At 46.4% G+C, this 14,603-nt stretch overlaps 1 protein-coding gene across 6 annotated transcripts in view; it reads left to right on the top strand.

The window, feature by feature from the left end:
• The window catches only part of fgfr3 (fibroblast growth factor receptor 3), a 157,043-nt gene that overhangs the window by 132,981 nt on the left and 9,459 nt on the right, over positions 1-14,603 (top strand). For all 6 annotated transcript variants that reach the window (XM_059649975.1, XM_048528393.2, XM_048528385.2 and 3 more), the window contains 4 exons: positions 769-959; positions 2,287-2,409; positions 3,733-3,803; positions 4,247-4,384. In XM_059649975.1, the coding sequence (XP_059505958.1) occupies positions 769-959; positions 2,287-2,409; positions 3,733-3,803; positions 4,247-4,384 (523 nt within the window). The remainder of the gene's footprint in view (positions 1-768; positions 960-2,286; positions 2,410-3,732; positions 3,804-4,246; positions 4,385-14,603) is intronic.

Below are 14,603 nucleotides of genomic sequence, written 5' to 3'. Positions count from 1 at the left end.
TTTCTTCTGAATGGACTGAATATTTAGGTGGCACGCTGCCTCACAGCACCAGGGACCCAGGTTCAATTCTGGCCTCGGGTGTCTGTCTGTGTGGAGTTTGCACATTCTCCCCATGTCTGCGCGGGTTTCCTCCGGGTGCTCCAGTTTCCTCCCAAAGTCCAAAGATGTGCAGGTTAGGTGGATTGGCCATGCTAAATTGCCAGTAGTGCTCGGGGTGTGTAACTGAGGTAGGTTATAGGGGGAATGGGTCTGGGTGGGATGCACTGAGGTTCAGTGTGGGCTTGTTGGGCCAAAGGGCCTGTTTCCACACTGTAGGGATTCTGGATTCTAAATTCTAAAAAATTTTTCTAAACGATCCAGTCTGTCTTCATAATGTCGAAGTAGGCCTAACAGATCCACTGCGCATTTAACAGCAGGTACAAAGTGTGTTACATAACAATGGCAGTGCTATGAAATCAGTTCAGTTGAACATTGATCTGTGGGTTCTGATCGACGATGGTGCTGTCATTTGCAGTGTCTGTTTGATCATGCAGTTCGAGCTGTCCCTTTGTGTACACACCATCTGGCTAGTTGTCTCTCTGTGGCACAGCAATACTCGTTCACTTCCTTTAGTCTTACCGACAAGCCAGGAGTCCCCAGATGATAGGCATAGGAAGAGCCCACACCTCCATGGGCGGACGAATGTTGGCATTCCCCACGGGCTAATCCTTACATTGATGCTGCTTCCTTTCCCTGGAATGTAATGTGCAGCCTTCCACCCCCATTCAGGTCCGCTCTATGTCATCGTTGAGTATGCATCGAAAGGCAACTTGCGGGAATACCTGAAAGCCCGACGACCCCCTGGCATGGATTATTCTTTTGACACGTGCAAAGTGCCAGATGAACAGCTAACCTTCAAAGATCTCGTATCTTGTGCCTACCAGGTGGCACGTGGCATGGAATATCTAGCTTCTCAAAAGGTGAGTACTCAGTTACTGCCTCTCCCAGCCCCCCTCGATTCGCCTTTGCAAGTTGTGGTAGAACTGATATAGATACACTGAAAGTCTCCATCAGAGAAGGGAGTAGGCCATTTAGTCCATCAGGTCTGTTCTGGCCTCAAAAGCAACCCACTTCCCAGCTCGTGGGCCAACTGGATAGTGAGCATTTCCAAGTATTTTGTTTTCACTGCAGCAGTATTGGCGGTTGCTAGGACACAAGTCTGCAGGCAGTTGTAGGTCTTGACCAAGTAACTATTCCTCATAGAACAAAGACAGAAACTGCTGATGGAGCAAGTCAAGCAGCATCTATAGGGAAGCAAAGCAAGACTTAACATTTTGGTCTGTGGATCCATCCGTCGAAACTAAAAATATACAGCGTCCACAGACGCTGACTGGCCTGCTGAGGCTGTCAAGCATTTCCTGGTTTTTGTCTCAGATTTTCTTGTTGCTTTTAGCCACCTCTGACCTGCCCACTGAGCCAGAGGGGGACTGTGTCCCCTTTGGGAAAGTGGACGGACGCACTGAACATCACATTCCTTTCCCTGCTCCATGCCGTGTGGTTTAAAGTGAGCTGGTACAGCCTGCCTAAACAGGAGAGAGGCATTTGCTGATATTCATTGAGGATGATATCAACAATAACAAGAGTGGGCTGTAGTTGGAACTCATGCTGAGGAGGCAGGCTGAGGCTCGGGAGCCAAGGAAATGGCACCTGGCAAAGTAAGCGAGGGGGGTGGGGGTTGCGGGGGTGGGGTGGGGGTCTGGTGAGAGAGGCGGAAAGCCCAAGAGATCCTTCACGCCAGGAGAAAATTTCCTGCATTTCCCCAGGACCCACAGTGAATTTATAAATAGGAAACACGAAGTGAATGTATCCAGGCCTCTTGTGTCATGGGTTACGTCTGCTGGTGGCTTTCACCAGCAACGTCAAGGTGTTGGGCTGAGTGGTCCACAATCAAAATGGCAGCACTTCCCGAAGACCTTATCTAAGACAGATGGGCTTTGCCATGCCTGAATTCAGACAATCTAAGGATTGGGGGAATGTGACTGTATTGTTAAACATAAGACCCTCAATGTATGAGACAATTGTAATTAATGTAGTTTATAACCCTAGGCTACACGTGGTTACCAAAGCAGAAGTTTTAATAATTGAATGTTAATGGACCCTTATGTTTATAATCAGCAGGCCCCAACAGGGGGATAAAGGGCACGATAGTTGGAGAAAAGCGAACACTTTGCTGGCTGAATGGTTTATTTCTGTTCCCTCCGGCAAATGGTTGAATTGTTCTGTTTGGGAATTTTGTTTTCTGGTTAGTGTATTCATCGGGATCTGGCAGCCAGGAATGTGCTAGTGACGGATGACAATGTGATGAAAATTGCCGACTTTGGCCTGGCCAGGGACGTGCACAACATCGACTACTACAAGAAAACAACAAACGTGAGTGAACGCAGCAACCTGGTGGAGGCTAAGGAGGCTGAGCATTAGGGAGTGGCAGCTGGAGGGAATATTCAGTGATCAGGAGAAACTGAACAGGCAACAGCTGGTTAGGAAAGAGAAGGTCAAGCGATGACCAGATAGAGGCCTTTAAGATTATGAAAGATAAATATAGAGATGATGTTGCAGGGTGCTCAGAATTTGGGACAACACATGTAAAATAGTCACTAGTAAATCCAATAAGATACACAGGGAAAGCATCTTTATTCACTGAATGGTTTGAACATGGAACTTGCCACCACATAGACCAGTTGAGGCAAATAGTGTTTTGGGAAGCTACATGACAACAAAAAGGAGAAAGAGGTAGAAGTATATTTTGATGGGATTATTGAAGCAGGCTGGGTGGCACGGTGGCTCAGTGGTTACAACTGCAGCCTCACAGCACCAGGAACCCTGGTTCAATCCCACTGTTAGGCGACTGTCTGTGTGGGGTTTGCACATTCTCCCTGGGTCTGTGTGGGTTTCCTCCGGGTGCTCCAGTTTCCTCCCACAGTCCAAAGATGTGCTGGTTAGGTGGATTGGCCATGCTAAATTGCCCATAGTGTTCAGAGATATATGGTTTCAGACATGAGAAACGCAGGGTTACAGGGATGAGGATGGGTCTGGGTGGGATGCTGTTTGGAGGGTTGGTGTGGACTCATTTGGCCCCACACTGTAGGGATTCTTAGAAAGTAAGTTGAGTGGAGGAGAGATGACAGCTGTGGTGGCAGCTGTTAGTACTGTTACATCACAGCACCAGGGAATCAAACCCAGGTCATAGAGTCAAACCGCATGGAAACAGACCCTTCAGTGTGAACAGGACATGCTGAACATAGTTTGGTTTGGCATTATGTTCGGTATGGACTAGTTGGACAGAAGGGTCTGTTTCTGTGCCATATGCTTCTATGGCTGTATGACCAGGGTTTGGTTCCAACCTCGGGCAAACTGTGTGGCGTTTGCACATTCTCCCTGTATGTGCATGGGTTTCCTCCCACAGTCTAAAGATGTGCAGTCTAGGTGAGTTAGTCATGGGAAATATGGGGTTGCGAGGATAGGGTGGGAGGTTCTTTGGAGGGTTGGTGCAGGTTCAATAGGCTGAATGGCCTCTTTGCACACTGTAGGGGTTCTGTGATTGTTTGGACTCTTGTCCGTACCATGCCCTGTGTGTAGTTCTATCTATAGTAGTTGCAGCTGGTTAAAAAATAAAATGATTGCAATCCAGTCAGTGCCTCTGTAGCTGCCTGTATGTGTGATTAGATCATAACTCCCATATCCTACTGATTAAAGGGGAGGCTGCCAGTGAAGTGGATGGCTCCTGAAGCTCTCTTCGACAGAGTCTACACCCACCAGAGTGACGTGTAAGTGCTACCCATAAGAAATGTGTTTTTTTAAATATCGACTTAGCTCCTTCTAAAATGCATAAGTCTTTTTGTAAAGGAAAACGATAATAGCGAGAATTGGCTCTATGACTTGCTTCCCATTGTGCAGTCTGGGGAAATGTATTTGGAGAAGAAGAATGTCATTAGTTCTGCTCCAGAGCCTTGGCAGGAGACTGACCAAGTTATAAACGGCCTGTCAGCTATCTGATTAACTGGTCATTTTAATTCCAGCATTTGCGCGTACTGATCTTTTCTGTGATTGAATGGACCTGTGCAGTGCTCCAAGTAACTAGAAAAGAGTTTATTCAATTAAGTCACGCCATTGATAACTATGTTAACCATGCATGACAGCATCAGGAGAATGGAGTGGTTACAAAAAAAGGCTTCAGTGAATTAAGTTTCTATTCTTTTCTCATTCCCAGCTGGTCATATGGAGTCCTGTTGTGGGAGATCTTTACACTGGGAGGATCCCCTTACCCCGGAATCCCAGTAGAGGAGCTCTTCAAACTGCTGAAAGAAGGCCATCGAATGGACAAGCCAGCAAATTGTACCCATGAGCTGTAAGCAAAAGCCCATTATTCCAAGCCACATCACTAAATTGTTGGCTTAATGTTGCAGAACGTAGCTTGGTGCTTTGCTAAAAACTGTCAGGATACTGGTAGCAGCTTTCACCCAGGCGTTAGCTCAACTTTTTGGGATTATGTTGAAGTCTCTCCCTGCATTTAGAGAGATTTCGGCTTCCTTTCAAATCTGCATTCCATTCCCTGAGTGGCATAACAGGCAGGAGTACTCTTCCTGGGCTAACCAAACTGAGACACCCTCACGAGAGCTATTGCAGGAGACATAAATAACATAACTATCTATTAACAGTTAAATACCACCTCCCTAATACAGTAAAATAATCCACACTCACAATAATAATAGTTCCAGTGACCTAATGGATAAGATAATTGCTTCCTCGGGCTTGTGAGTTCAAATCCAGTCTGGGATGAATTGAGTTTATTTGGGGTGGCACAGTGGTTAGCACTGCTAGATCACAGTATGAGGGACCTGGATTCAATTCTACCTTCGGGCGTCTGTCTGTGGAGTTTCCCCGTGTCTGCATGGCTTTCCTTTGCATGTTCCAATTTCCTCCCACTGTCCAAAGATGTGCAGGGTAGGTGGATTGGCCATGCTAAATTGCCCCATATTGTCCAGGGATGTGTAGATTAGGTGTGTTTTAGGGGATTGGTCTGGGTGGTTGCTCTGAGGGTCATTGTGGACTTGTTGGGCCAAAGGGCCTGTTTCCACACTGTAGGGGTTCTATGAATATAGTAAAATAATCCCCAATAATTAACAGTAAAATGTCCCAAGTTTACGAGTATGTTAAAGGGAAGAGGCTAACCAGGGAAAGTGTTGTGTCCAAAGTGGGGAACGTGTGTGTGAAGCTGCAGGATTACTGGAAGAGTTTTGAATGAATGCAGTCTTCATTCTGGAAAAGGAGAACATAGGGATGGAATTCAGGAAAAGAGTCTGTGAGGAACTTACACAATTTAACCCAGGAACTGGAAAGATATTGGAGGCCGTCTCAGGCTTAAACACAGATGGATCTCCTGGTCCAGATGAAATGCATCCCAGGCTGCTTCACAAGGTGAGGCAGGAATTTGCAGGGGCTCTTGACACAAATTTTTAATTCCTCTCTGGCCATGGACGTAAAAGGGGTGGTAGAGATGAACCTGGAAATTACAGACCGTTGAGTCTCATATCATTGGAGGAAATTCTGAAGAAGCACGTTAACACCTATTTGGAAAGGCAGGGGTTAATTACAGACAGTCAGTACAGCTTTGTCAGAGGGAGGTCATGCCTAACAAATTTATTAGAATTGTTTGAAAATATGATCGATGAGGGAAGTTCAGTTGAAGTAGTTTATATGGATTTTAGCAAAGCCACATAAAATTTAGGAAAACTTGGAGAGGTAGATCAAAAGCTGGTTTAGTAATAGGACACAGAGGGTAGTGGGAGAAGGCTGTCCAAGTGACTGGAGGCCAGTGTCCACTGGTGTACTACAGTGATCAGAACTGGGACCCTTAATGTTTGTTATTATACATAAATGATATACTTGAAAATGTGTTGCGGGGGGCAACATTAAAAAAATTTGCAGATGACACCAAGATTGGTAGGGTAGTTACTGCTGAAGATGACATTTGCAAGTTACAGGAAGGCATAGATGGGTTAGTCAGTAGCTGATGGTATTTAACCTGATAACTGCAAGGTGCTGCACTTTGAAAGAAGAACCAAGATGCAGGAGTATTTAATGACTGGCAGGACACTGGGTACTCCAAGGTTAGAGGAACAGAGGAGCCTTGGAGTAAAAATTCACAGATCGCTGAAGTCAGCCAAGCATGTGAATAGCACAGTTATGGAGGATTTGGGACACTTGCTTTCATCAATCATGGCATAGAGTATGAGAGCAGGGAGGTAATGTAGGAGATAATACAATCTGGAGCTGGAGGAACAACGCAGGCCAAGCAGCACCAGAGGAGCAGGAAAGTTGATGTTTTGGGTCGGAACCCTTCAGAATTGGGAAGGGGGTCCCACCTCTCCATCCCTCCCACCTCACTGACCAATCCCCACCACTCCCTACCTGCACTCACCTATTACGATCCCACTTACTTTCCCCAGCCACAACCCCCCTTCTCTATTTATTTCTGAGCTCCCTTCCCCCTCCCCCATTTCTGAAGAATGGTCCTGATCCGAAACAGCAACGTTGGAGTTGTACAGAGTGTTGGTTGGGCCACAGCTGGAGTACTGTGTACAGTTCTAGTCACCTCACCACAGGAAGGATGTGATAGCACTAGAGGGGTTACAGAGGACGTTCACCAGGATGTTGCCTGGGATGGAGAAATTGAGCATTAGGAGAGACCAGATAGGTTCGGATTGTTTTCTCTAAAGAAGAGAATACTGAGGGGGGCCATGATTGAGGTGTATAATATTGTGAAGGTATGAGCAGGCTGAATAGACAGTAGCTGTTCCGGTTGGTTAGGGGATCAATCACAAGAGGGCATAGAGTAAGGGGCAGGAGTTTCAGAGGGGATCTGGGAAAAGACATTTTCACTCAGAGTGGTGGGACACTGGAAAGCACTCCCTGGGAAGGTAGTGGAAGCCAGAAACCTTTAAAAATAATTGGATTCTCACTTCAAACATCATAACATTCAAGGATTTGGGACAAGTGGTGGTACGCTGACTCAGTGGTTAGCACTGTTGCCTCACAGTGACCAGAACCTGGGTTGAATCCCACCCTTGCGCGACTGTCTGTGTGGAAATGCACTTCCTCCCCTTTTCTCTGTTGGTTTCCCTCCATTGTCCAACGATGTGCAGGTTAGGTGCTTTGGCCATGCTAAATTGCCACTAGTATCCAAGGCTATGCATGTTAGGTAGATTGGTCATGGGAAATGCGGGGCTACATGTTATTGTGGACTTGATGGGCTGAAAGGCCTGCTTCCACACTCCGGGACTTCTCTAATCGAATTCATGTCATAAATAGAGGTAAATGAGTATGAGCCTAACAGTAGTTACAGAGGCATGGTTACGAGGAGAGCAATGCTGGGAATTAAATATTCAGGGTTAGATAAATTTTTAAAAGTACAGGTGATGGAATACCTTCATTAGTCCGAAAAGAATAAGTACATTAACAAGAAATGTTCATGAATCAGAAAATGTAGAATCCCTCTGGGTGAAGGCAAGAAATAACAAAAGGAAGGGTACCGCTGATGGAAGCAGTTGATAGGCCTCGAATGTAGCTTAACTGTAGGACAGAGAATAAGTCAGAAGATAATGAAGGCATTTAAAAAAATCAATATATTAATCATGAGTTGGCTTCGAGTATATTCGTGTATACATAGATAAGCTGCAGAGCTGAGCTGAGAGGTGGCAAATGGAGTTTAATGCAGGCAAGTGTGAGGTGATGCACTTTGGTAGGAGTAACCAGAAGGCAAAGTACTGGGCTAATGGTAAGATTCTTGGTAGTGTAGATGAGCAGAGAGATCTCGGTGTCCATGTACACAGATCCTTGAAAGTTGCCACCCAGGTTGACAGGGCTGTTAAGAAGGCATACAGTGTTTTAGCTTTTATTAATAGAGGGATCGAGTTCCGGAACCAAGAGGTTATGCTGCAGCTGTACAAAACTCTGGTGCGGCCGCACTTGGAGTATTGTGTACAGTTCTGGTCACCGCATTATAAGAAGGATGTGGAAGCTTTGGAAAGGGTGCAGCGGAGATTTACTAGGATGTTGCCTGGTATGGAGGGAAGGTCTTACGAGGAAAGACTGAGGGACTTGAAGCTGTTTTCATTAGAGAGAAAAAGGTTGAGAGGTGACTTAATTGAAACATATAAAATAATCAGAGGGTTAGATAGGGTGGATGGGCAGAGCCTTTTTCCTAGGATGGTGACGGCGAGCACGAGGGGGCATAGCTTTAAATTGAGGGGTGAAAGATATAGGACAGATGTCAGAGGTAGTTTCTTTACTCAGAGAGTAGTAAGGGAATGGAACGCTTTGCCTGCAACGGTAGTAGATTCGCCAACTTTAGGTACATTTAAGTCGTCATTGGACAAGCATATGGACATACATGGAATAGTGTAGGTTAGATGGGCTTGAGATCGGTATGACAGGTCGGCACAACATCGAAGGCCAAAGGGCCTGTACTGTGCTGTAATGTTCTATGTTCTATATTGGGAAAATCAAATTGGCTGAGATATTGGCTATTTTGGAAGAATTCATCGAGTGTATTCAGGATGGTTTTCTCAAACAATATGATGTGGCTCCAAACAGTGGTCAGACTATTTTGGATTGGGTGATATGTAATGGGCAGGTTTAATAAATCTCAGAGTAAAAGTTTCCCTAGAGAATAGTGACCATAACATAAGGAGTTTAGCAGTAAAGACAGCTGGCAAACAATGGCACGAATGTAAGCTCATGACTCCCAGCAAAGACAGAAGGATATTGGGAGGGGATAAATCAACCATGGTTAATCAAGGAAGTCAAAGGTAGATGCAAATTTTAAAAATTACAACGTAGCAAATATTAATGGCAAACCAGAGGATGGTGGAAGTTTTAAAGCCAATAAAACATGACCAAATGAAACTGAGGAAAATAGGCTACAAAGGTAAACTGGCAAATAATATTAAAATTAATAGTTTTAACATTTTTTAAAAATATATGTAAAAAAGAAAGAGAGAAGCCAAAGGTGCATTGGCCTCTTAGAGGACAAGGCTGAGGAAATAATAATGTGGACCCAGGAAACGGCAAAGCAGTTGAATAAATACTTTTCATCAGTCTTCACAATAGGGAGAATTTAACAGGAAATTGTCTAGGCTGCAGAGCTCCAGTTATAAATAGAGATTGTATCGACTGGGGTTGTTTTCCTTACAGAAGAGGAAATTGAGAAGAGACATGATTGAGAAGTACCTAATCTACCGTATAGTTAGGGTAGACGGGAAGAGACATATTCCTTTGATGGAGGGATCAATGACCAGGCGGCATAGTTTTAGGGTAAGGGGCAGAAGGTTTATTGAGAATGTGAGGAAAAACATTTTTACCCAGAAGGATGTGGGAAAATGGAACTCACCGACAGTAAGGGTGGTGGAAGCAGAACCCCATTGTATTTAAGTGTGCACTTGCAATGTCCCTACAGGGCTAATGGCCACCTACTGAAAAATGGGATTAGAATAGTTAGGGCACATGTCCATCCTGAGCCTCCTGCAGCGCCATAATGATGCCACCTGTAGGTTGCAGGAATAGCAACTCCTATTCCGCTTGGGAACCCTGCAGCCCAATGGTATCAAACGTGGATTTCACCAGCTTCAAAATCTCCCCCTCCCCCCACTGCATCCCTCCCCGCCTGCCTAAGCTGTTCTTCCTCCCACCTATCCCCTCCTCCCACCTCAAGCCTCACCTCCATTTCCTACCTACTAACCTCATCCTGCCCCCTTGACCTGTCCGTACTCCCTGGACTGACCTATCCCCTCCCTACCTCCACACCCATAGTCTCCTCTCCACCTATACTCTCCTTTCCACCTATCTTCTCCTCTATCCATCAATGGTCCACCTCCCCCTCTCTCCCTATTTATTCCAGAACCCTCTCCCCATCTCCCTTTCTGGTGAAGGGTCCAGGCTCGAAACGTCAGCTTTTGTGCTCCTGAGATGCTGCTTGGCCTGCTGTGTTCATCCAGCTCCACATTTTGTTATCTTAGACTAGTTAGACGATTGTTTTTGACTGGTGCAGCCTCAGTGGGCTTAAGGGCCTTTTTCTGATCTATAGATCTAAGACATTAATCAAAAATAATAAATCACGGGCTGTAAGTTGGGGAGAAAATAAACACAATAAGTATCACGAGAGGAAAAGTACTATGAAAAATAATGGGGCTAAAAGTGAATAAGTCCCTTGGACATGGTGGGCTGTAACCTAGGATACTAGAGGAAGTCGTTTACACATAGTGGGTGGAATGTAGAAAACATCCAGGATTGATTCTGGAAAAGTCCAAGATGGTAGGAAAATAGCTCACGTAATACCCTTATTCAAAAAGGGAAGGAGACAGAAAAACAGGTAAGTAACAGCTAGTCAGCTTAACAATCTATTTTTGGGAAAATATTCGATGATTAGCCCAGTGACATTACCACAACATCTCCACATCACTTCTGTAATTTTGGCCTCTTGAGCATCCCAGCCATATGGACCCACAGCTCTAGAAATCCCTCCGTGACCAGAAGGCTGGAGGAAGGTCAAGTTCTCCAGGGATCAGTGTTGGGACCTCTGCTCTTCCTCATTTCTGTTCAGGACCTGAATCTTGGTGACAGGGCATGATTTGCAGTCAATATAAAACTTAGAAATATCGTGAATCATGATGCTCATAGAGTAGAACTTCAAAAATGTTCACAAACCGGTTGGTGCAATCGGCAGACAAGTAGGACTTAATTCAAACTGTGAAATGATTTGTATTGGTCAGACAAATGTGAAACTAAGACCCAACAAACTACCTCCACCAGCAGACTCAAACTAACACACCTCCCCAACCAGACATCACCCCCACCCCGCACTGGACCCTATCAAACAACCTCTCTCCCACTGAGCACACCCAATCACACCCTCACCACAAAATGGTGGTGACATTTGTATGACATTACCATTCCTCAGAAAATCCAGTCCAATGTGTTTTCAGAAATGCTATTACATCCTTTATATTGGACTCTTAACATTTTCTCAATAACAGATTTTAAGCTAAATGACAACACAGTGCGGAGCTAGAGGAACACAGCAGGCCAAGCAGCATCAAAGGAACAGGAAAATCAACGTTTCGGGTTGGGACCCTTCTTCAGAAATGGGGAGGGGGAAGGGACCTGGGAAATAAGTAGAGGGAGGAGGGGTGGGGCTGGGGAAGGTAGATGGAATGGTGGTAGGTTGATGCAAGTAGGGAGTGATGGGGATTGGTCGGTGGGATGGGTGGGGCTGATAGTTGGAAGAGAAGATGGACAGATTGCGTCGGGTCAAGGAGGCAGGGTGAGAGGGAGGATTATATAACACTTCCTGTGGTTGCAGGGAACGGTGCCGGGAGTGGTGGTGTTAGTGGGGAGTGTGGAGCAGACGGGGGAGTTGCAGAGAGACTGGTCCCTACGAAAGGCAGATGGGGGGGTGGGGAGGGAAATATCTCTTTGGTTGTGGGGTCGGACTGTAGGTGGCGGAATTGGCAGAGAATGATACGTTGGATGCGGAGGTTGGTGGGGTGGTATGTGAGGACCAGGGGGATTCTGTCTTTACTTTTGCTGGGGGAACGAAGTTTGAGGGCAGAAGTGTGGGAAATGCAAGAGATACGGTTGAGGGAATTTTTGATGACCGGAGGGAGGAAGTTACAGTCCTTGAAATAGGAAGAGATCTGGGATGTTTGGGAGTGGAATGTTCCATCTTGGGGGCAGATGTGGTGGACGCAGAGGAATTGGGAGTAGGGGATCACATTCTTGTAGTAGGGACTGCTCCCTCCATGACTCCCTCATCCACTCCACACCCCCCACTAACTCCACCAGCCCTGGCAACTGGACTACACCTCCTTTTTGCTACCCTCCTGCGCGAATGCGATCCCTTACTCCCAATTGTTCTGGGGATCACAAATGCCCTCAACCGCATCTCTTGCATTTTTGCACTTCTGCCCTCAAACTCCCTACCCCAAATAAAATAAAGACAGAATCCGCTGGTCCTCACGTACCACCCCACCAACCTCCACATCCAGCGCATCATTTTCTGCCACTTCTGTCACCTACAGTCTGACCCCATAACCGAAAATATATTTCCCTCCCCACCCCATCTGCCTTTTGTAGGGATCACTCTCTCTGCGACTCCCTCGTCCGCTCCACACTCCCCACTAACCCCGGCATCTTTCCCTGCAACCGCCAGAAGTACTACACCTGCCCCTATACCTCCCCCCCTCACCCCCATCCAAGGCCCAAAGCAAATTTTCCATATCTGACAGGAGCTCACCTGTACATCTGCCAACCTGGACCACTGTGTCTGTTGCTCCTGATGTGGCCTCCTCTACATCGGTGAGACCAAGTGCAATCTCATGGAGCACCCACACTCTGTACACAATGATCAACAATACCTTCTGGTCACCAACCATTTTAACTCCCCCTTCCACTCCCTGGTGACATTTCCATTCTGGGCCTCCTCCAGTGTCACTGACATCACACACAAACTGGAGGAGCAACACCATAGAGCAACACCATATATTCCACCTCGGGAGCCTACAGCCCGATGGCCTGAATATAGAATTCACCAGTTTTAAAACCTCCCCACCCCCGGCCTCACCCCACATCTAACCCTCCCTCTCATCGCCTCCCCCACTCCTCGACCTGACACAACCTGCCCATCTTCTTCTCCGTCAATCCGCCCCTCCCATCCCACTGACCAATCCCCACCATTCCCTTCCTGCACCTACCTATCGCCATCCTACCTACCTTCCCTAGCCTCACCCCTCCTCCCTCCATTTATTTCCCAGCACCCTTCCCTCTCCCCATTTCTAAAGAAGGATCCCGACCCGAAACGTTGACTCTCCTGCTCCTCTGATGCTACCTGGCCTGCTGTGTTCCTCACACTGTGTTATCTCTGACTCCATCAGCAGCTTTTGCTATCTCTAAGCTGAATGACGTTTTTTTCCCCTCATCTTCTTCCCTTTTCGAACAAAGGCGTTACATCGTCAATTTTCCAATCCTCCAGCAATTTTCCAAAGCCAAAGGATTTTTGGAAGATTGTTTCTGGTGCACCACCCTCTTTGCAATTACTTCTTTCAATAAACCTAAGATACCCATCAGGTCGAGGGAACCTTTAACCCCATTAGTTTCCCTAGCACTTGTTTTCTTAGTGATAGCTATTCTATTTATTTCGTCTCTTTTTGTCCCTTGATTCTTTTGTACTTCTGAAGTGTTATCAGTGTCTGTTGACCCTCCTATGTTGTCTATTGCTCTATTTGGCCTTAACTGCAGTGTTTTGCATCTCCCATTATGCCGTTTGCTAATTTGCCGTGCAGTTAGCAGAATGTGAGATAAATCCAACCCAGCCCTTGACGCCCCAGCAAAATGATGGATGGGCTCATCAGCCATGCTATCAATCAACACTAACACAACACTGACACTGCTCACTGAGGCTAAGTCTGGGCTCTGCCACTCAGCTCCTGACCTCATTATAGTCTTGGTCCAAAAATGGACAAACCAGCAGAATTCCAGAGATGAGGTGAGAGTGACAGGCTTTGACGTCAAGGCCTCATTTGGCAAAGTGTGGCATCAAGGAGTCCTAGCAAAACTGGAATCAATGGGTTTCAGGAGATAAACTCTGCCAGGTGCTTATAAGATGCTTGTCATTGTTGGAGGTCAATCATTTCAATCAGGGTAATGTCATAGACTCCACCACCTTCAGCTTTTTCAGTGACCTTCCTTTCTTCATAGCATTGGAAGTGGGGATGTTCGCCAATGGTTGCACAATGTTCAGCACCATCCATGACTCCTCAGGTGCTAAAGCAGTCCATGGCCAAATACAGCAAGACATGGACCACATCCAGGCTTGAATATGGCATGTAACATTTTTGCTGCACAAATGCTAGGCACTGGCCATCTCCAATAAGAAACAACCTAATCATTACTCATTGGCATTCAAGGCATTGCCATTACCAAGTACCCCATCTTGCAGAAACCACTGACCAGAAAAGCAGCTGGAATTGCAACATAAACACAGTTTACCACCACCTCCTCAAAGGCCTTTAGACACGGTCAATAAGTGCTAGCACAGCCAGCAATCCCTACATCCTATGAAAGAATAAATTACTAATAAAATGAGATAACAACTTGTGGAGCTGGATGAACACAGCAGGCCAAGCAGCATCTCAGGAGCACAAAAGCTGACATTTCGGGCCTAGACCCTTCATCAGAGAGGGGGATGGGGGGTTCTGGAATAAATAGGGAGAGAGGGGGAGGCAGACCAAAGATGGATAGAGGAGAAGAAAGGTGGAGAGGAGACAGACAAGTTAAAGAGGTGGGGATGGAGCTAGTAAAGGTGAGTGTAGGTGGGGAGGTAGGGAGGAGATAGGTCAGTGCAGGGAGGACGGACAGGTCAAGGGGACGGGATGAGTTTAGTAGGTAGGGCATGGAGGTACGCCTTGAGGTGGGAGGAGGGGATAGGTGAGAGGAAGAACAGGTTAGGGAGGCGGGGACGAGCTGGGCTGGTTTTGGGATGCAGTGGGGGAAGGGGAGATTTTGAAGCTGGT

The sequence above is a fragment of the Stegostoma tigrinum genome, chromosome 1, assembly GCF_030684315.1.
Source record: "Stegostoma tigrinum isolate sSteTig4 chromosome 1, sSteTig4.hap1, whole genome shotgun sequence".
Taxonomy (NCBI): Eukaryota; Metazoa; Chordata; class Chondrichthyes; order Orectolobiformes; family Stegostomatidae; genus Stegostoma; species Stegostoma tigrinum.
This window is presented reverse-complemented; position numbering and strand designations above follow the sequence as displayed.